A 23,055-nucleotide genomic window follows, 5' to 3' on the forward strand; every position below is an offset into this window, starting at 1 on the left:
TTCAGGTCATTTATACTTAAGAGAGAACTCTTTTTTTTAGTTGGCTTTTCTCTTTGATCATTAACTGTTCTGTTTACTTGTGCAATAAAAATTCCGTTCCTTCATTTGCTTGCTGTCAGTTTAGCTCCCCGTGCCTCCCCCTTACCCCTCCCACAACACTGCTTCCGTTGCTTCATGTCCTTTTAACCTCCCTGTGCCTTCTCCTCACCCCCTACGCACTGCTCACAGGCCCCCACCACCCATCTGAGGCCAGTGCTGTTTTGCTAGTTTTTTTGTTTTTTGGTTACTTAATGGCTAATTTGCAGTGCAGTGCCCTTGTTTAGTATCCCTTTGCTGTCTATCCCCACCCCCTGCAAGACACTGCGTACCTGCACCTGAGGTCGCTGCATTAAATTCTTACGTTATTTTACATTAAACGCTTTTATTTATATATAGAGCATCTAGCCATGGGCTCGGGGAAAATTAAACAATCAGCCCATTATCAAAGAATGTTGAGCCGATACCAGACTCGAACACTAATCCCCAGCTCACCAGCTCTCACCGCTGTGCCATATCCTTTGCCTAGCCATGTTGCAGGCTGCAGTGTATCATATGTGGCCTAAAGAGGTCCCAAGGGACAACTAGTGACAGCCTGTGGTACTGCACCCTCACAATACTGCTTGTTCTAGGATGTTGTTGACTTTCAACATACTTAAACTCTCCGCGTGGCACCCGTTTTGTGAGCGCCGCACTTTATGGTTGCAGCTTCGGAGCTTCATCTCCCTGTGCTTTTCCATCGCCAGTGGCACATCACAGCAGGCTGCAAGCCCCACGGTAACAATGTTGTTCCTGCTTACATTTCACTTGCTTTACCTGGTCTTGCATTCTCCATCACCGTTTGCTTTATCCAGGATGTTGTTGACTTTCAACATACTTAAACTCTCAGTGCGGCGCCCATTTTACAAGCTCAGCGCTTTATATTTTAGTTGCAACTTCAGAGCTGCATCTCCCTGTGCCTTTCCATTGCCAGTGGCAGGTCACAGCAGTCTTCGAGCCCCTTGGTAACCATGTTGTTCCTGCTTATATTTCACATGCTTTACTTGATCCTGCATTCCCTAGAAGTGTTTGCTTTTTCCAAGATGTTGTTACTTTTTTCAGGCTGCATATTACTCTTATGTCCCCTCCCTCATAACCTATTTCCCGTTGACCCGTTCTCCAGCACCACAAGGTCATACCAGTAGCAATATTGCTATGTAAATATGATCACTCCACTGCAAATATGAACGCTCTAACTTTAACAAATGTGAGACCTATTGCCTTGTACATGCTTGTTTATATAAGTGACTGTATGAAGCTTTTAACCATGCGCACTGTGCTTTGGTTGCTTAGGGCCCACTGTAATCCATGCAGAAAAACTGTTAATTTCTTCCAGATTTTGAACCGGTTCTTCTGGGACACTGCCTGCGGATATCTACGCCACGAAGGGAATGTCTGTTAGACTTGGATTTGGGAGAAAATAATTCCCAGCTCTAGTTTTTTGAGTGAATGCCAGTTAGAAGAAAAATACTAGTGCCTACCATCTTTTAATTTCACATGTTTTCGATGTTTCCAGTCATACCGGTGGTCCGTCAACTCTTGACTTGCTAAAGTTTTGTCCATTGAATGCCTCACGTTCTTATCCATGTTTCGGACTCCCAGTTCACAGTTTACTATGATGTGAGAGGTAGATCTAGGGTTTCCTTCACAGTCCTGCTTCACTGGGCATAGCTGACATCTTAATAGTTGCCTAAACAGCAAGTTGAAGGAGTTAAAGTCAACATTGTTCCATTGCACTTGTAGACAATTCGGAGACATGATTTCGTCACATACCAACCTCTTATGAGTGAAACATCCATACCTCCAATCCTCTATTAGTCGTCTTACAAATGGTTTAGCAGTAGTAACTTGTTGCCTTCTCAGAATATAATTTTTCCTCACTGGGTAATCCGTGCCTTACTTTCATTTTGCCCTCCTCATTTAAGTACCTGGCTGATCACCGCCCCTAAAGGAAATTTGCCCCTGCCTTTGATATGAACAATTTCCATGCATTTACAAGGTGGGAAACCCACCTGTGAAAGTTATGTGAAGATCCAGACACACATGAGTTTGTGGTGTTTCCCCTACTTTTGAAAGATACTCCATCCGAAATGGCCCCAGCTTAGCCTCTGTGAATGTGACTTTGTCAGCGGATTCTGTAGCTCATTGTGCCATATTACTTTGTTTACATGTAACTGATGAGGCCCAATAAGGCTGAAGCGTGTCTGAGGTTCTTTGTAGTCCTGATCACGGGAAGTGGCTTAGCAGTTCAGGCTGTAATGTTCTGCTGCTATAGGTCCAGTAGGAATCTGTATGCAGTTTGTCCATCCAGTAATGGAGTTTATGTGCAATTATTTAATGTGTATATGCCAAGCTTAACTAAACCGATACAGAACTCAAGAATTGTGTTTCAGAAAGTACTTAAAATTCCAGCAAAATTAAATAAATGTTGCAAAAAATCAAAGTCTTCTCCTGACCGTGTTTGGATTGTGCCCTTATTGTACAGCTTGTGGGAGTAGATAAACATTCTTGCTGCTGCCATTGAGAAAGTTTACAGAATATTCAAAATACACTGATTGGCTTAAACAATCAAATGACCTGGGACTGTCACTTGAATTTGAGGCCCGCGAGTGTCATATTGGCAAAGGAAGTCTTGTAGACACTGGTCATTGTCTTAAACGTAATCCTGTTTTGAGCTAGTGCAGGGCTGTGAGCACCATTGTAACATGAGTTTTTCCAAACAGCTGTGGATCAGCCTAGCATCGGCATTCTGGACAGGTTGCATGTGGCACATAAGGTTTATGGTGGCAGCCGTATTTCCATAGTCCAACCGTGATAGGGCTAGGGCATATATCATTGTTGCATGAAATTGCAGGTCGAGAAAGGGTAAAATCTTCTTAGAAGCAGAAAATAGTTGTTCACATGTTTGGAGAACTGATTCTCAAGTGATAAATATTACTGTAAATATATGCCCATGCTTGAGCATCCATAATCTGTCACCAGATGGCCCTTTCCCTTTTAGAGGGTCCCTTGGGGAACAAAACGGAAGTACTCATCATGGGCCCAAACTCCGACGTCTGGAATGACAACTGGTGGCTCCCCGTCCTCGGAAACCCGCCCACCCCCACGGACCACGCACGCAACCTGGGAATCATCCTGGACTCAGAGCTCAAAATGGACCGCCAGATCAACTCTGTCTCATCCTCCTGCTTTCACACCCTCCGCCTCCTACGTAAGACCTTCAAATGGATCCCCCTCGAACACACAAAGACCGTCACTCACGCCCTGGTCACCAGCAGGCTTGACTACGGCAACGCACTCTATGCCGGAATAAACAAAAACCTCACCTGCAAGCTATAGAACATCCAAAACACCGCCGCAAGACTGGTCCTCAATCTGCCAAGAAACTGCCACATCTCCCAGCACCTGCACACACTCCACTGGCTCCCCATTGAAGCTAGAACCGCCTTCAAGATGCTGACCCACGCTCACAAAGCCCTCCGACACTGGACCAGCATACCTGAACAGCCGACTCAAATTCCACGCACCCCATAGGACCCTACGATCAGCCGAGCTCTCCTACGCCGTGGTCCCCCGCAGCAGAAAAACAAGATCGGGAGGCCGCTCCTTCCGCGCGGCCAGAGCCTGGGACGACCTTCTGCTCCACCTCAGACAGATAACATCGCTCCCCATCTTCGCAAGAAACCTCAAAACCTGGCTCTTCGACAGACCCCCTCCTTGAGGGACTGGAACCTGCGACCCCCCCCCCCCCCAGCACCTTGAGACCCTTACGGGTGAGTAATCACGCTTAACAAACACCTGATTGATTGATTGGGGATGAAAAGTTTCTGTATTTTTGTTTAGTAAGCTTTTAAAATGTTTTCAGCATCGGAATGTAAGTGAGGGGCAGTTGGACAGAGTGGATTAAACACAAGCCCCTGCAGTATCCTAAGACCTCTCAGAGAAATTAAAAATAGGTTGGGTGTATATTGATCAACCCCAGGACACCAAAGCTGAGCTTTTGTGGATGAGCTGCAAAAGGAGGCACACTGGTAGTCTGGAATTTATGTTCCAGAAACAACCTTGACAAATTTAAGACAGACCAAGAAAAACCTGCCTAGTCCAGCCTGCCAGTAGAGATAAAGTAGTCCGTGGTGACAAAGGCCCCTTAAGGATCTATTGAAATTATAACTCCGACACAACTGCCATCATCCAGTTTCCATGTAACATGCAGTACCGATGGCCCAAGACTGTGCTGTGGCCTGCTCTGAAACTTATCTGGGGCACGTCTAAAAGAGGACCCTTCTCCGAAAAGGGCTGTAATTGGATCATACACCTTTTCCAACAGTTTGCCCAAATATGTAAACAAGGATATTGTTTGGTAATTGTTCATGCCTCTGTCTTTGTTAAAGGGATTTTTATAGGGGCTTCGCCAAGTTTGTTGCCGTGTCTTGTTTATGGTTTCGGTGTTTTAAAAACTGTGTAAGAGCAGCATGAGTGCACAGAAGAGCTACATGCTGAGTAATTGCATTACGCTATGCAGGCAGTGGTAATTTGGGAAGCCTGTACTTACTACTCCAAATTTAATATCTGAAATGGTCTTGTATTAACACAGGGATTTGTTGTCACAGCCTAGTCCAAACTGCTAGTAGGGGGTAATTTCTTTCCTTTTGATGTCGGAAGAAAATGTCTTCTGGCAATTATGCTCACACTTAATATGTTTGGTGAAATACTGTGTTTTGCCATTTTAACACGGCACCAAGTGCATTATAGGTATTCTTGGCCTCTGGGGCATAATGTCTCTTCTACTTTCTTTTGGCATGTCTGATCTAACTTGTTGGAAAATCTCAGTTTTTTTTGGGTCTTCGTACTTAAGGATTTTCTTTGGCTTTGTGCACTCACTGTTGTTAAAGGACTTTGATCCGTATTAAACATATCCAGAAGTGTATCAGGGGTGCTGTTAACAGGTACAATTCTATTAGCCTCATTAGATTAATTGAAACATTAAGTCCTTAATTTTTTGTTTTTATTAATTTAGCTTTTCCGTTAGACTGGTGCATTGCTACATTTGTGGGTACAGTTTCATAAAACTCATCATTTAATTTTTCTCCCATCTCCAAGTGTCACATTTCCAAACCGGCATCTTGTACCCATTGGTCTGTAGACACCGTGTCCTATTTATAACAGGAAAATACAGCCATTGGTTTAAATAGGGGGAACTTAACATGAAGAAATATGCTTCATAAAATATTAAAACTTAATTGGTTTACTTGGAATTGGAGAAAAAGATTGACTTAATATTTCATAGAAATATTATTCTTCACTTTAAATTTCCCCCTTTAAAAAAAAAAAAGACTTTATTTGTCAAGTATAATTATGGTACAGTGTCTACTGGCCACTGGGAGCAAGAGGCCTGCTGATTGTAAATGGGACACTTTAGAATCCCAGAAAATTTAAATGAAGAGTTAACTTAATGATTAAGATAACTCTTCATTTTAGATTTCTCCCATTTAAAAGCATCCAGAAACATCATTTTCTTCTTACCCTCCAATATTAATTTGACCAGGACTTTTATTTAGGATTTAAATGCTTCAGTCATAAATCTGACTCCAGTACTGCTCATTATCAGGCACTGCTATCTGCAGCCTGAAGATAATAATGTAAAATAAACACAGACTTCCTTTATATTTAAAAGAAAAATGTGACCCTGTGCTTATTTATAAGGCACTCAAGGCTGTGAGCCACTCTGAATGTGTATGTGAGCTACTGGTAGCTCTCGATCGACTGGTTGGAGACACTAGTATGAATGTAGGCAAGGCACCTTACTATGGACATGGCATCCATTGACAGCAAATGGAAGAGCAAAACGTCCTGCAAGGGTCTCAAATCTTTCTCCTAATTCACACCTCCAGACTTTTTTTTTTTTTTAAATGGAGTGAGGTTAATTTCTAGATGCAGTGCCCCAACAAGGACCTACTGAAGTGGAGTCCCTTCTAAATGTCTGCCCTGCCCGTTCCTACCTCAATGGCACAGTACTAAAATGGTTCACCTCCTTCCTTCAACACCGCTCGCAACAAATTAAAATCAACTCCTGTCTCTCGAAGCCAAAATAAGTCACACTTTGGGTACCACAAGGTTCAATCCTCTCCCCAGCCCTATTCAATCTTTTCATGGAGCCCCATCACAATCATCTTGAAAAAAGCTGGAGTGAATTGCCATCTTTACGCTGATGACACCCAAATCTATTTCAAAATCAAGTCCCCCAGTGACATCCAACACCTCAATGCCACTCTAACTGAGATCCAAACTTGGTTCAACGCTAACCACCTAAAGCTCAACCCAGATAAAACGGAACTAATCCTATTCTCTCAAAAAAGCAACCATCGTCCAATCCAAGAGTGGCTCAAGAATTTGGTCTCCCTAAACTGCCCCATCGTCCTATCCGACTCAGTTAAGTCTCTAGGCATCACCCTTGACAAGAACTTCTCTTTGGAGGCCCACATCAAAAACTCTGCAAAAAGTGTTCTTTTCTCTCTAAAACACCTCAAGAAATTGAAACCTTTTCTTCCCCATGATGACCTCAAGACAGTAGTCCAATCCCTAGTTCTCTCTAAAATCGACTACGGGAACGCCATCCTAACTGGGACTCCAAAAGCTCCCCTAGCCCCTCTAAGGGCAGTGTTGAACATGGCCGCTCGGCTCGTATCTGGAGTAAAAAGATTTGATCACATCACTCCAGCTCTCAACTCCCTCAACTGGCTTCCCATGGAAGGGAGGTGTATTTACAAACTGGCCTTCATCACACACAAAACCCTTCACTCTCCGGTCCCTAACTACCTGAACAACAAACTGGTAAGAGCAGGTCAATCCAGATCGCTGAGAAGCTCCAACTCACTCCTTATTCCTCCGAAACTGAAAAAGAAAACCACACAAAACCGATCCTTCTCTGGCAACGCTCCCAGGTTGTGGAACGCTCTCCCTAGAGTCCTCAGATGCAACCCCTCCTTCTCCGGTTTCAAAAGGGAACTGAAACTCCATCTCCTTAACAAATACTTTCCTGACCAACGTCAACTAACCTAGACTTTAATATCGGAGTCTACTCCTCTCTCTTGTCATCCAAGGATAGTTGGTGACCGGACTATGTTAACCACCTTATCTTCCATGCTGTATTTTATTTATCCCTGGTTTGTGCTTCCTTACTGCCTGCCTACTATGTAATGCAATTTCCGTCTGTTTTCTATTTACAGTATGTATGTAAAGCGCTCTGATACCCACGGGTCAAGCTAGCGCTATATAAAACTTTTTAAATAAATAAATACATTCTCCTTGCGTTGGCAGATTTGTTTTTTCTCTCCACTCTCACAGACCTTACTGCTAATATGATGCCTCTAGGGAACTTGTCAAACACCTTGCAGTAAAGCAGGTTCACTGCAAGCCCATGAACTACAGTCCTCATTCCTCATGGGGGGGGTGACTAGAGAAAGAGCAAATGTGCCCCATGAAGTTCTAACTTTGGTTTGCATGAAAAATGTGTTGCGTGCGAGGATGGAATTCTCATAATCCCCCCTGCACACCTTGATGTATTCAACATCCCATCTTGAAACCTATTGGTTTTTTCCACTACTAGGTATTTGCTTTATTTAATGATGTAGGCCAATTACTTGTTATCGTAATTCTCGAGATGAGAAGGCACAGTGGTCAGGCTGTGCTTTGAATATTGAGGCTTTTCAAAGTGTTTTAAGTAGCCTCCGGCCATTACAAAAACGGTTGCTAGCATATACTCTTCTGTGGACTACCATTTCAGAGAATGGTGGGGTTTTTAACAGTGTTTTCTATTTTTTGCACCTTCAAAACGAAGCCCATACCTTGCAGTGCTGTTTTGACTACATTGAGTGAAGATGATGTTGCACACATTTCTTGCAAAAGGAATGAGGCACTTTTTACTCTGCTGTGAGATTTGAAACTATCTCTGGAGATTGTGGATAAGTACACTGTATTAGTTTTTGTATTACGCAATATTAAATCACAAAAAAGCTCCTTTCTCATATATATATATATATATATATATATATATATATATATATATATATATTCAGTGAAAAAACCATAGGTTTCACACATGTTATAGTTAGCTGGAAATTTTACTGATAAAAAACCAATGAAATTCCCCCGTTATAGTTAGTGCAGGCAACTATAACTCACGCGACCACAATCTTCTGCGGATGACATATGTGTCTTTATGAAAAAAAAATATTTGTAATATATGTATAGCTAAAATTTAATGGAAGAAGACATGGGCAAATAAGTGTCTAAATACAGTATTCGCATCAGCAGAAGATTGCGGTCGCGTGAGTTATAGTTGCCTGCACTAACTATAACGGGGGAATTTCATTGGTTTTTTATCAGTAAAATTTCCAGCTAACTATAACATGTGTGAAACCTATGGTTTTTTCACTGAATTTGCAAGGTTTTTTAAATGCTAATTCCTAACTATAACGTGTGTGAAACCTATGGTTTTTTCAGTGAATTTGTACGTTTTTTTAAATGCTAAGTTACTTTACGCCATTCGTGGCGTGCGCGCCCACTTAACGCAGTTCGTTCCGTGCGCGCACGGTTCGCTTCGCGCACAGTGCGCACACAGTGCAGCGCAGGTAGTTCCGTGCACGTACGGTGGGCACGCGGTGCGCTATGCGCACCGCGTGCCCACGTTACGCTAGATGGGCCATGTACGCACGATGCGCTTCGCGCACATGGAGGACATATGATGCGCTTCGTTGTGAAAGGTAATATTTTAATTTTTCACATTAGCTATATGCCATGCACAAATGGTGCCCTTCGGGCTCCATTTGCACAAGGGGTGGAGAGAGTATGGATAATTTTATTTATTTTTTTAAATTTTTAATTTTGCAGATGGTTTATAATCCATGCACAAATGGTGCCCTCCAGGCACCATTTGCACATGGGGTGGAGAGAGTATCGATATATATATATTTTTTGTATTATTTTTTATGGTACGCGTACGGTAAGCGTAATCGGCGAAATTAGCAAAAAAATTAAAATTCCGTTTTTGGCCTTGGAGGATCTTTGAGGACTCCCTCAACATGGCTAGGTGCTTAGGAGCTGTCTAAACAGCCCCTTTACATGTTTTTGGCCTTTGTTTTTTAACCCCCTCTCAGACTGCGAGAGAAAAAATGGCGGCCGCCGCTTCCTGGTTTCGACCGATTCGAATGTTTACTAAGATCTAACAGCAAATCAGAATCGCGCTCGCGCACGGCGGCGTGCGCGTACGGTAAGCGCACCGTAAGCGCACCGTAAGCTGGCTCAGATATATATATTGATTTAAAGGCTATTTTCTCAGAATCTACTGAACAGATTTACACCAAACCTACAAAAGGCACTTCCTTGACCTGTAGACTACATCTCTGCCAAATTTCAAGGAACTCTGTTCAGCCGTTCGGACTGTAGCTGTGTCTAAAGGTCCTATGGAAAAATGCATGGGAAAAACGCGTTTTGGGACCCCCCTTTTATCTCAGCCCCCGCTTGACGAATCCCCCCGAGACTTTCAGGGTAGGAGCGGAGCGTAGCGCCCCATTAGTTTTGAAAGTTTCGCGAGGATTCGTCGACCGGCGCCAAAGTTATTCCAAATAGAATGTTGCGGTTTTCCTATGGAAACAGGGTCCTAACTATAACTACCTACTGGCGACCGCCAGTAGGTTATTTATATATATATATATATATATATATATATATATATATATATATATTTATCCACAAATGCGTTGTTTCCGAAATCTGTGAAACACCACCACCACGGCCCAAACTTCTTTCAGCGTGACAGTTTATTATGCATTACCACTCTACGTGTTTCGGAGCATTCGCTCCTTGCTCAGGAGTTGTAACGCGTAGAGTGGCATTGCCTAATAAACTCATGCTGAAAGCAGTTTGGGCCATGGTGGTAGTGTTTTACAGATTTTGTAAACAACGCATTTGTGGATTTATAGGGGTTCACAGCCCGCCATCGCTTAGTGGCCTGGGTTCTGCGCAAAAAACTGTGCTGGGTATATATATATATACACATTTCTGACCCAGAGTACACAACAGGAAGGAACAGCACTCTACAGGGCTTGCTTGAATCAAAATGTGGTTTATTCCATCAAGGTAACAAATCGCTAAAAGAGCGCCTACGTGTTTCAGCGCAAAGCCTTCGTCTCTACGCTGACTCGCAGTTACCGGGCATTATTTAATCAAGCAGACATAACTAGACATAGATGAGAGATATGCGCGCATCTCATTAATTGCTGTGCACACAGTGGCGGCTATGTTATAACATGTTTTTGCGTCACATTCAATTACAATTAATAACCTTAAATGTGATATTAGTGAGTACAAAAAAACAAACATTGGCATAGCCAACAGGTCTCGCCTTTGGACCTTATAAGTGTTTAGCCACGCAACAGTTGATGTTGTTGCACCAAGGAAATTGTGCTGCATAACTAAATACTTATAAGGTCCCAAAGGCGAGACCTATTGGCTATGCCAATGCTTGTTGTAGAATGGATGCACAATGGCTCTGTTAGAGAATTTGATGAGAAAAGGCAGGCCCGTAGATTGTAGTATTACCATGCAAATCAACACCCCAATGGCAGTCAGACAATTGCAGGGACCTGCATTCACAATCACAATGTCCTTTACAGCACAAAACCTACACCATGGGCAATCAGAGTGCAATAATTGCCTGACGTCTATCAAACTCAATGTGATGTAGGATTGCTCCACTAATGAATGCAAGATGCAGCTGTTCTGTAAGTGCCTAGAACCAGAGTCAGCATGGCTTTGCTGAAGGTGGCAGAAGACGCAAAGGAGACTGAGTTAAAAATGGCTTTTGTTGATGTGCAGATTTGTGGTGTGCCCACAGGTGTGTGCATGTGTGTCTGTGTGAAGCAGACTGAGCATGGGACTTGTCTTGTGCTCCTCTAGCCTGGAAGCGTAATCTTCCCCCTGGCATCTTGGGACCCACTGAGGCAGTCCTGGCAAAATCGTGGGAATCCCTCTTTTATTATGGTGAAACATAAGCATGGAAGTCAGTAGCAGTAGGCTATGATACCTTGTCTGTGTTGTTGCACGGATAAGGCGTGTATGGGCACATTGATTCATGATAGCGTGCCAAATGTTTCACGTTAAGTTAAGGTGAGTCACCCACTATGCAAATCCATCCATATAAAATAGTTAATCTCCTTTGACTTGAAAGGGAGCATATGCGCCAAAAATCTGACTTTGGCCCTCTTGGAGTCTCAACAGCTGTATTTTGATAACTGTGTGTGGGGGGACTTAAGCACTTAAATAAACACGCACTTTTTACATGTGGGTGACACATGTCATGCAACGCATTTGTAATTTGGGGCATACCTGCTAAGTGCCCCCCAGGTCATGTGTGAAACCATCAACGAGTCCAGCTTTTAGGCCAACATCATGCTGGGATATTTATTAGAGCTCATTAGAGAACTGCATATCCCAGAATGCAACGGGTCCTTGGCTAAAAACCTAGGACTTTCTGTAGGTGTCACCCATGTCATGGGGATAAACGCCCACCCACGGAGTGATGTGCTGTGCATCACACGACGTTCCCCAGTGTGCTCCTCACCGCAGGGTAGCAGGAGGTCATGGTGTCACTGTCTAGTTTGTTGAGAGGTCCGGGGCCGCGGCCCCCTCCCTCCGTCACGCACAGCTCTCCGCCACTGACAGCCAAGATGGCAGCGGAAGAGTGCAAGAGCCGTGCAGGCACTGACAGCTCCTGAGGTGAGGAGGGGTCCGTGAAGGAGGGTTAGGTGCCGGAAGATATGGAACTCCGTGTGCCGGCACTGGGTGGTACATAACACAACATTACAACACCCCCTTGCCCGCGAGCAGCGGTGGATGACTATGGTCGGCAAACGGTTCCGATCTCCTGACAGGAAGATGAACGTACACTGCGGGAAGCTATGGTTGGGGGGGGGGGGAGGGGGGAGAGAGTGACTAGGGGACGAAAGTGTCTACTGGCCCCCAAAAAAGAGGTGCTACAGGTGGTCCGTGTTTAGAGAGTGTTGGCGTCCCACACACAGCGTGAAACAGAGAAGCCAGGGAGGGAGCAAGTCAGACTAGAGTGCCAAGCGTCTAGGGGTGTGGGTAAGAGAAGAGGGTGAGCGCAGCCGTGAGATGGGGACGCTAGCAGGATCTAGAGGTAGCGAGAGACCACATGAGGAACGCAGCCGGAATGGGAAAGATGTAAAACAGTAACCGGGACATGGGTGAGAAATTACCCAAGGACTGAGTGATAGCAAAGGGGCGCAGCTGCATGGGAATGAAACAAGCAGGGAAAGAATGAGGTAGTGACAGGTGAGATAGCAGAGAAAGAAAGGGATCATACAAACCAGGAAGAAAACCGAGGGGAAGCAGTAAGAGCGACAAAAATCTCCTAGAAAGACAGCCAAGTTAGAGACATCCTTGGTGGATGTGGTTCAGCTGACAATACCATAGAATAAGAGTGGCTTGGAGAGAGAGAGAGAGAACTCTAGACAACACCCGAGATCTACATCGTTCTGACGCACTTTAATGCACCACTGTTCGCTGCTACTATACGAGTTCAGTTCACAAAATGAACAGTTATTGACAAAGCATCAGTGAGAGCCGGAGACCAGGGCATTGTCAACGCAAGTGAGATTTCTAATAAACATGACCGCGGACCCACAGAAAGTGGTGTTTGTAACATAACACGCGTACACTGGTTAGGAAGTGACACTACGATAAAGTACCAGTGACGACTACATAGAAAGATGATGTTGAACTCTTCACAGCATAGACGAGAACCATTGAGACCCTGCCACGCAGCACTAAAGATGAGAGCTTTAGGAAGGACTATATACAGAGAGTACAGTAAACAAGCACTGAAATACAAGCGTGGTCCACGGCCGTGAAAGTTAATTGTGAGAGGGGGAGCAGGAGGCAAGTCCGCGAGTGGTGCGGAGGCGAGTCCGCGAGTGGTGCGCGAGCGCGCTGGGGAGAGCAGTCGGCTCTTTTTCGAAGCACATCCTCGTGCTTGTGGCGCGCCCCTGCGCACTCCTGCAAGCTGTATGCCGCCACAAGGGCGAGTATGTGCTTTGAAAAAGAGTTGAACGACGGCTAAAGGTCTCCTAAGTAGCGCATGTGCGCTGTGTAGGCGAGACCTAAAAAGAGGCAATTTTTATAAATGCTGATGCCTTCTGTCGTATCTAATGCCCTATTGGGCAGTCTTACCAAACCCATTTAAGTCTTTGGCTTAAATGGGTTTGGTAAGACTGCGTGGATACTTGACATCTTGCAGATGCTCAAAAATAATGACAATACTACCCCATTAGGTCTAATAATATTCAGTTGAAGTTAAATTCTGCCCCTCCGTCAAAATGAACATGTTATGCAAGATGTACTATAGCCTAAAATTCAACTGTACACATTATACTCAGCTTAATGCCATGACTACATCAGGGAAAGAAAAACTGATCATATAAAAATCTGTAAAAAAAGAAAAGACATCTCAGCTCTTTTGCGTCACATTCATTCAACTGGAAATCCACACTCCAATGGGACATTCACTTCTGACCTAGGCCTAAAAAATAAGAAATACAAAAAAATATGTATAAGTCCAAACATAATGTTAGCTAATACTCCCCTATGTACATATTTCCACTCTCTTGTAACAGCAAAAGTTCAAAAACATTAAGATCGTTGTAGAGACAGGTTGAGTTAATACTGTTGTTACAGGTAGGTATACATCTCTTCATCAACATTTAGACCAACAGGTTCTCTTGTATTCAATCTGAGAATATATCTGCACTCCAACTTCCTGAGTGCTCTCTCTCTCTCTCTCTATATCAGCCCCTCTTGGTGATTTCTCTAACTGATTGATCACTATATACTGCAAAAGGTTTGAATTACAATCATGATGTTGTTTAAAATGCCTTGCCACAGATAAGACTCATCTTCGTTCTTAATCCCCCGAAGGTGCTGTAGGACTCTCTTATGTACTTGCAATATAGTGCTGCCTACATATTTTTTGTCACAAGGGCAGATTAGAACATATACCACAAATTCAGATTTGAAATTAAGGGATTTGTTTATAGTTATTTTTTTTCTCCTAAATCTGTGTAAAGTGTTGTGGCATTCATACCCTGTGTGCATGCCTTGCACTTGCTGCATTTTTTGAATCCCTTGACAGGTTTACGCCAAGTGACTCTTTCAGGAATCTGATTTTTAACTATACTGTTTTTGACAGACCTAGTTGTCTTATAGGTTATGGCAGGTCTATCCTCTATTTCCATCCCGATTGTAGGATCTTGTTTGATTAAGTGCCAATGTCTGGGCAGAACTCTCCTTATCTGAGTATGTGCCGTACTGTATTTAGTGATGAACCTGCATCAGTCCATTTACTAACTTCCTCTGCAGTTGACCTCTCTTCTCTATGTGCTTTTGGAGTAGACTGTGGGTTAAATAACAAGTCTATCCTTGATTTAGTGCTGACCCTTTCTCTGGCTTGTCTAAGGAATATCTCATCATATCCCCTTGCTCTCAGTCTCTTGGTTATGTCGTTCTCAGTTACTAGGCATGCCTCTTGAGTACTGCAGATTCTTTTGGCTCTCAATAATTCTCTGTATGGTATGCTCCTTTTGAGAGCACCCGGATGTGAGTTGGTAGCATGTAAGTTTGAATTACCTGAGGTTGCTTTCCTATATACTCTGGTTGTTATTAATTCACAAAAAAAGCTCCTTTCTCTCTCATATATAATGCATTTCAACCCAAATTTGTCACGTAGCCGGGATCCTGGTGGTACCGGTGCACGTCAAGGGTTGAGGAGCCCTTCTACTGTCCACATCCAGACACCTGTTAGCGCTTGGGACTCTCCTTACAAACGCAATTATCCCAAGTTGTATGACTGAAAACAATTTTGGATAATTGCTTTTGTGAGGCGAGAGTGCATCGTGTGTGTGTGTGTGTGTGTGTGTGTGTGTGTGTGTGTGTGTGTGTGTGTGTGTGTGTGTGTGTGTGTGTGTGTGTGTGTGTGTGTGTGTGTGTGTGTGTGTGTGTGTGTGTGTGTGTGTGTGTGTGTGTGTGTGTGTGTGTGTGTGTGTGTGTGAGAGAGAGAGAGCTTGGCAATGAGGTACAGTTCTTCTAATCATATTAAAACAGAACAGAAATCATGAAAAGTTAACTTTTTTGTGGGGTGCGTTGTATAGTTTGAGCCACCCACTTATTTTACTCAATGTCAAAGATTTTGAAAGTGTAATTATAACGTGTAGCATTTTGACACAGTTGGTTTAAGTCGACAAATGGGTTGGGTTTCTTTTCATCTACGTTGAGCACAAGTACAATGATACAATTCATTCTGTTAATGTGTTTTAAATGTGTTTTTCTCTTTCTATAAAGCAAGGATAGGCGGACAACCCCTTCCGAGTCCAGTGTCTCTTCGGAACTGCAGTGACAATGGTGGGACAGTTCAGGAGTTATATTTGGGATCCTGTCCTCATCACATCCCAGATCATCCTCATGCAGGCGATTTACTACAGCTCTCTTGGACTCTGGATTGCATTGGTGGACAGCCTCGTACAGAATAACCCATCCTTGGACCAGATGTTCAGCTATGACATTTTGGGCTTCTCTTCACTGTCTGGGAGGCTGTCTATCATGGCTTTTATCCTCAATGCATTAACTTGCGCCATTGGCCTATTGTACTTTATACGGCGGGGAAAGCAGTGTTTAGACTTTACAGTAACCATGCACATTTTTCACCTGTTTGGATGCTGCATTTATAACTCTCACCTTCCTGCTACGTTAACTTGGTGGCTCGTCAATACCGTCTGTATTGCTCTTATGGCAGTGATTGGGGAATATCTCTGCATGCGGACAGAAATGAATGAGATCCCTTTAAGTTCGGCACCCAAATCAAATGTGTAGACTTGACTGAACACGCTACCAGCAGTCTCCTTTTCAATACCTCATACCTTGTGTTCGATCTGGAGTCTTTTCTGCGTTATTTTAAAAAATAACTCTTACCGAATGAAGATAATTTTTATACTGAGCAAAGGATCCACCTGCGATTTGCTTTCTAACCATGTGCAACAAAGGAGTCCCTATCTCTGCTAAACAGGCCACTCTGAGAAATTAGCACAATTTTCATTGTTCCGTATGTATTACCCCTTGGAATACAAAAGTGGTATCCTGTCATATGTAGGTTAACCGTTGATATGTATGACTGCGTACAGAATCTTGAAGTCGGGTGAATGTGGAAGATGGTGTATTTTTGGCTGATTCTTTTGACTTCACCAAGAGTGAAGAATAGGCTTAGTATTGGATCACACCAAAGTAATCCAACTTGAGAGAGTTTATTTCTATTTCTCAGTTTTTGGTTATGGTGAACATTGAAGGCAATTGACCGTTGGAAACCAGCTATTAATCTGCCTACAAACGTTCATGATATGGACACTTTATGCCCAAGTGCAATAATCTGTGATTTCTTTGTAAAGCAACAATAAATTATGCATTTTTCTGTTTGTAATAACAGCCGGGCGGTACCTCCATTTTGTTTCATGGTAAAGAGACATTTTCATGAGAAGTTGTGGGCTTCACATTTCCTGTTGTAATTAGCAACTCTGTCCTTCAAAAGATGCAACTTTCTTAAAATTGCTTGTTTTTGGAAATGTATTTATTTTATTTAAGCCTCCTGGGACATTTTTCAATAAATGTGCATGCTTTGGAAATAATGCCATTAAAGTAGGTGTTTAGACAAAGCTTGTTTTGGTGACGCCCTGTAATAATGATAAACTACATTCCATGCATAAAATACATTTGAGGTACCCAAGTTGGCCATTTGCTATTTGCCTACAATCTTATGATATATCACTTATTTTGGTGGGGACATTCACTGAAGACTGCTCCGGCCACTAATTAAAACTACTGTGATTGCAGTTTTCATATGAATATGTTCTGTACTGTTCGAACTCTCACCCGAATGTTGTAATTTTTCTCCAACTCGTATCTGTGAACGGTTTCTGGATAGTTTGTCTAGGACGGACCAGTGCCCTGGTCACTTTGTCACTACATAAAGCATTTTTCAGAGGTATCCTAATCAGAACAAATAGTATTTCTGTTGAAATTAATACAACTGCAAGACGTTGCATATAATGCTTGGCAACAAAAAAGGCATAAAGGTTTTTTTTGGGAAGAGATTACAAGGAAGGACATCAACTCCCACTTCCGACTTGTGTTTGGTCCTTAATGAGGTAAAATGCCAGGGTACTTAAAACCTGTACCTCGGAATTTAAACCAAAAAGCTCCTGTGTGTTTATTTTCAGCAGCTTGGGTTTGAAACACATCTGCTGTTACACCAGTTTGACGCCCATTACCTGCTGCACTGGCGTACTGCCACATTTTGGTGTTTAAGCAAATTACTCCGTAGTGCTGTCCTTTCCTTACCTGTTAATGGAATCTGTTGTGAATGGTGTTTCCAGAGCAGTTGAAAACATGTCTGTAAACTGTATCCAAACTCCCATTTTTAAAACTGTTGAGGGGTTCTAGCCCCTTTACGTGTATGTGCCGGGAAATGGCAGGACCAGGCCTTGTGTGCTATTATTCACATGAAAAGTGTATTGGGTTGTAAAGACCATGAACGCGTCGTCTATTTTAATACAAGTGTGGAGACTTAGGAGAGGGCGTGTGCCTACTTCTGACTACAAAGTAAGTGATCCAAATTAAATTCCTGATCTAGGACTGACTTGAAAATGTCTCTGACCTTTCAGACTAGTTGTGGCTTTCATTAGTTGTTTTAATTCCTTCAGAGTATTTTTCGTAAAATTTGCTATCAACAGGTGTGCGTGTGAATAGACATTAGGCCTTTTTTATGATATTTTCCCTTTTCCTTGGAGCACAATTTATTCAGACTTTTTGATTGGTCATTTTGTTGCAAGCTGGTTTTGGACTAGAACTTCTTCCTGGTGTGGGATTGTACTGGCACAAGCACCAAGCTGCTGAACCTTGTCCCGCCAACAGTGCTGAGTGGGATTACACATTGCAGAAGGGATGTAGGCAGCGACAAAAGAATGATGGAGGAGAGATGCAAGGGTATGTTGTAGATTCCCCCTTTACACTATGGTAATAAAAACAAGCAAGCCGTTTTCCGAAGCTCATGACTGCATCTTATGCGTATTGTGGTCCATGCCCATTTAACCTCCCATAAAGCATCTTTTGACCTGAAAAACAGAAGAGATCCAGCGAAGAGTGACACCACAACAAAGATTTACAGGGGAATTGGGGTGGGGTTGATTTGCAAAAGGAACAGTGAAAAACTGGGCAGGATTTTATAGAGCTGTTGGTTACACTTTTGGACTTTCGACAGTTAAAAGCCCTAGAACTGTTCTTCCTTATTTATGCTTAATGTTAACATTTTCTTGTATGCGAGGTGTTTTTTTTTTTTTTTTGGTGTGGTTTAAACTACAGAACAGTACGCCCATAAGAAACTGTACAAGGCAAGAAGTGTGCAATAGGATTCTGCTCATGTTAGAAGTGAGGTTTGTTTTCAATTTTTCTGCCTAGGCTTGCGTAAAGTTGACTATCCACATAGCAAAACGGTTACGGTCTGAATTGCAGATGTTGTGCTTGCAATTGTTACCAATTAATTAATGATGTTACTTCCAAACTTCAGCAGAAGTCTAAGATGATAATTGTTTTAATATCGCTAACTGCGATAGGTCAAAAAGTGGCCAAATGCTTTCAGGGATTGTAGCAAACCCTTCTCTATCTATATATACTGCTATTATGTTTAGTGTAGATCTGTACTTGAGGTTAAAAGTTATAGGCAAGTCAAAAATGCCGTTGATTGAAAAGTGCGGCTGAACCATAACTTCACATTGGAAACTGCCTCTGTGTAAAATAGATCTAGCATGGTTTTTGGGACTCGCCCAATGGCCCCCTCACAATGCACAGCTGCAGATTCTGCCCCACATCTGGAACCTGCGTGCTGGCAAAGCACCAGTCCACCGTCGAAGGTTCTGTAGGCTCAGTATGTTAGGGCAGTGATTGCACTGCTGCCTCTCTAGTATGCACTGGCTCCCATGAGCCATCTAGGCGGAGGTACAAGGATGGTTGATGTTAGCAGGCTCACGTTCCTTTTCCCGTGTCTCCCATTAGAGTGCATTGACATGTACAGGTCTTGGTGGACTTGTCACTATGTTGAATTCCACATCTACCTGTAGGCAGGATTAGAAATGTAATTTTGTACTTCGCTGCTCAGGGCTTTCATGATCAGTAGAGTACATGAGACTTGTTTTTTCTGAAAGAAGACTGGTTCCTGTTGGCACTCTGCATTCCTCTGTGGCAGTCATTCTCTAAGCATTATTGTAATAGAATTGGGGTTGTGCATCTAGCGCATATCTCCTCTTACCCCTATGTAATTGTGTGAAATAACAACCTATGTACCTGCCAAACTCTCATGCCCGCTGTCAAGCTGAGATTTTGTCTAGTAGTATTGCACAGCTCTTTTTAATGCAAATGTGCACATGTAAATTCATTAATTTGCACATTTGAGAAATTTTACTTTTTTCCACCATCTGCATTAGCGCAGATGGTGGAAAACAGATTTGTGAACCTTCTTCTAGGATCATGTAACATTCTTCTTCTGCATCATATAACCTTTATTTTTCTAAAATACATCACACCTAAATTTAAATACCAAAAATTATTGTGTAGACCAGAGTTTGGGTGGGAATCCGTTTTCATCCAGTTACCAGCATCAATTAATGCACGTTATTGGTCAATTAGGTTTGAGAACCCTGCTCGTAGCCTTAAATTAGCTTCTTTAACATTACTGAGTCTTGTGTAGCCAACAATAGTTACATTATTTTGGCTACTGGCACACCTGTCGGCCAAAACATTTGATTATGAGGCTTGCAATCAGATCCCATGTTTTTTGTTTTATTTGGTTATTTATTTTGTAGACCCAAAAGAGAACACCAAACTTTCAGTTCTTCAGAAATGTCTCTATTAATAACCTAAAGCTTGAATTCATCTGTCACCTGGCCAATTCTACATCTGATGTCAACATCATTCAAAACGTCTTCAGTACTTTTCTAAATAATCAACAACAAAGAAAACATGTGAACACCTCCACTCCATCTAAAATGCACAAGGGCAATCTGAAACCTTCAGCTCCCTGGTACTTCAAAGGCCTCTCTGACAAAAAATGTTCTATCTGCAGGCAGGGAAGAAAATGAAGAAAAGCTTAAACCCTGATGACCTTACACTGTTATAGTGACTCCGCCAACATGCAGACAACTTATCGGCCAAAACAAAGGGCTATACCATTACCATCAATGAAGCTGCCAGTAAAAACTGAAAGTGTTCAAGACAAACACTGGTTCTGCCCTTTTCGTGGCTGTCCTATCACACACTCCACAGGCAGGTATATAGTCTTTAACAATTTTTTTTAAAGAAAAAAACAGGACGGTACATCCCCAATACCAATCCACCTTCTCCTTAGACCCACAACTTCTCGGAGCATCCCTTATTGCTTTTCCTTCAAAGCCCTATCTCTTGCCGATCTCCCCACATACTCTATTATCTGAAAGCCCCACCTATTCAGATGGTGCATTAAGCTCATCCTTCATCAAAGCTCTCTGAACTTCTGCCCACTGTTGTCAATGCCTTCTTCACTCAAGAAATTTTCCAAGAGCTCCAAGACAGGCCAGATCCTTCAGCTCCTAAAGAAACCTACAATAGGAACAGATGACCTCTCAAACTATCAGCCAATCACTCACTCACCCACCCTTCATTGGCCAGATTATCAAAAACTCGATCTATGATACATTTCAAGCTCACATTACCACCAGCTATATTCTGCATGACTAAAAATCTGGCTTAAGCTCATGCTGCTACATTGAGACCACTACATTGAGCACAGTTGAAGATGTCCTTTGGGGCTCTACTCGCAGATAACAGCATCAGATTTCACCAATATGTCAGATGTGCAGCACCTACCTTAAATTCAATCCCGCCAGGACAGAATTCTTAATATTTGCCTAGTACAACAAGAAAGAAATCATCCTAAACTAGTTCAGTGACATGATCCTTGACGGCTTCAAACCCCAACTTTCACCCCATGGCCTGTCACTTGGATTCATCCTGGAAACACACCATCTAGGAACACTTTACCAAGAACACAAAGACAGCTCTCTTAAAACTATAGAAAGTGTAAATGTTCTTTTGGAGAGCATCTTCTGAACTACTTTTGAAGCCCTCGGAGTCTTGCATCTGGAGTACGAGAAATGTACTACCTTATTGCCCCCTGATCCTACATTGCCCCCTGTACTCTTGTAACACATTTTATCCATAACCTAAAAACTAAAATATGATCGCATCACCCTAAACCTGATGGAACTACAGTGGCTCCCCTTGCCAGCCCACACAGTTTTCAAAACCAGTTTCATCATTTATAAAGCAATCGTGACAAGCTGTCCCATCTATCTGGCTGACTAGCTCACCGTGTCTGGCGTGTGTCCCACTCACAGCCAGGATTCCACATCCGAGTGCAGACAACGATGTTAAAAAGAAAAGTCTTGGTAACAGGCCTTTTCCATCTATGAATCCAGGATCTAAAACAACATCCCTGTATGTATCTGGACCTCCCCAACCCTGCTCCAATTTAGAAAAGACTTACTTCTTTAAAGAATTTTAAATCATAATGTAGTAATCGTGCACTTTTGCTTCCAGAAAATAGCTACCTCTCCGATCACTTTTTAACTGTATACTTACTTTGTACAGCGCTTCGCTACATTTTGGGTAGGTTAGTGCGATACAAATAAAACATATGTACATTTTGGGTATAATTGTGTGGCAACTTTCTGCCCTGCACTAGTTAATTATTGTAATGCAGCAAAATACACCCATAAAATGCTTTTTTTCTACTTCTGCCTTGCAGTGCAAGTTCCTCTTTATAGAAGAAAAAAAACAGATATTGTTTCATTGCTGGTGTGGCTTTACATGATTCTTATAACTCAACAGAAGAACAGGGCTAATCGTATCTGAAAATACCTATGGGATACAGATGTGCCACTGGAAATTTCAAGGCCCTCACCCACATAATCGTAGCATGCTTCATCAGTGGGCATTCCCATACTTGAACTCATGAGTTCACGTGGGCTACTACCACCTTTCGTGGGAGCTAGAGGTTTTTTTGTGCTATTATTAAGGGAGCCAAGAGTCTCCCTGTGCCAGAGAAAAAAAGTTAAGAGTCTTCAGTAATCCAATTCAAATTATTTATTTATGGCTAACTTGACTAGATAAAAAATGGGGATAACAACAAAGATGTTATTGATGATGGATTTGGGCTATTAGTACCCTTCCATCTGAACTGGTCTACATGTTTCAGCCTTTCTAAAAAGAGCCCAGTGCATAAAGTCTACTTTAGCATGGGATTATCCTAAATAACATGCCTAGTGGCAAGGAATGTTTTATTAGTTGTTCACTCATGGTCCGGCTAGTTGCTCTAAACCCAGGAACAAGGAGGGGTTTTCACCCTGTAGTCACACATTCTTTAGGGGTTACCACTGTTCCAATTGCTGCCTCCAAAATCCCCCCACCAATGATTAATCTCCCTAAGTATTCACAAAAAAATGCCTCACTTCCACTAATGGTGGTAGTAGCCCACGTGAACTCACATAAATTAAAGTGTGGGAACGTCCAGTGATGAAGCCTGCCACGATTAAGTGAGTGAGTGCCTTGCAATTCCAAGTGGCATATTTGTCCCCAATTGGCGTATTCAGATATGGTCAGCCCTGTTCTTCTTTTGTTTTGTGTGAAATATTTTGATAGGGAGGACAGAACAATGGGTCTTTAGGACCTCTTTATCCTTCTTTATGAGATCGAAAGTGACATTACATGTAACATTTGACTTTGCTCAAGAAGCACATCCAGGTATTGGAAAGAGAGGTAATTTTCCGTGCACAG

General features: G+C 42.6%; 1 protein-coding gene across 1 annotated transcript in view; it reads left to right on the forward strand.

Annotated features, from left to right (window-relative positions):
* LOC146821541 (protein SYS1 homolog) overlaps nucleotides 1-16,620 on the forward strand; it is a 31,029-nt gene extending 14,409 nt beyond the window's left edge. Inside the window, exon 2 of the mRNA XM_085612527.1 lies at nucleotides 15,487-16,620. Within this exon, the coding sequence (XP_085468653.1) occupies nucleotides 15,544-16,014 (471 nt within the window). The 5' untranslated portion in view covers nucleotides 15,487-15,543 and the 3' untranslated portion in view covers nucleotides 16,015-16,620. The remainder of the gene's footprint in view (nucleotides 1-15,486) is intronic.
* Nucleotides 16,621-23,055: the final 6,435 nt, after the last annotated feature.

Source organism: Triturus cristatus, chromosome 6 (genome assembly GCF_964204655.1).
Source record: "Triturus cristatus chromosome 6, aTriCri1.1, whole genome shotgun sequence".
NCBI classification, from domain to species: domain Eukaryota; kingdom Metazoa; phylum Chordata; class Amphibia; order Caudata; family Salamandridae; genus Triturus; species Triturus cristatus.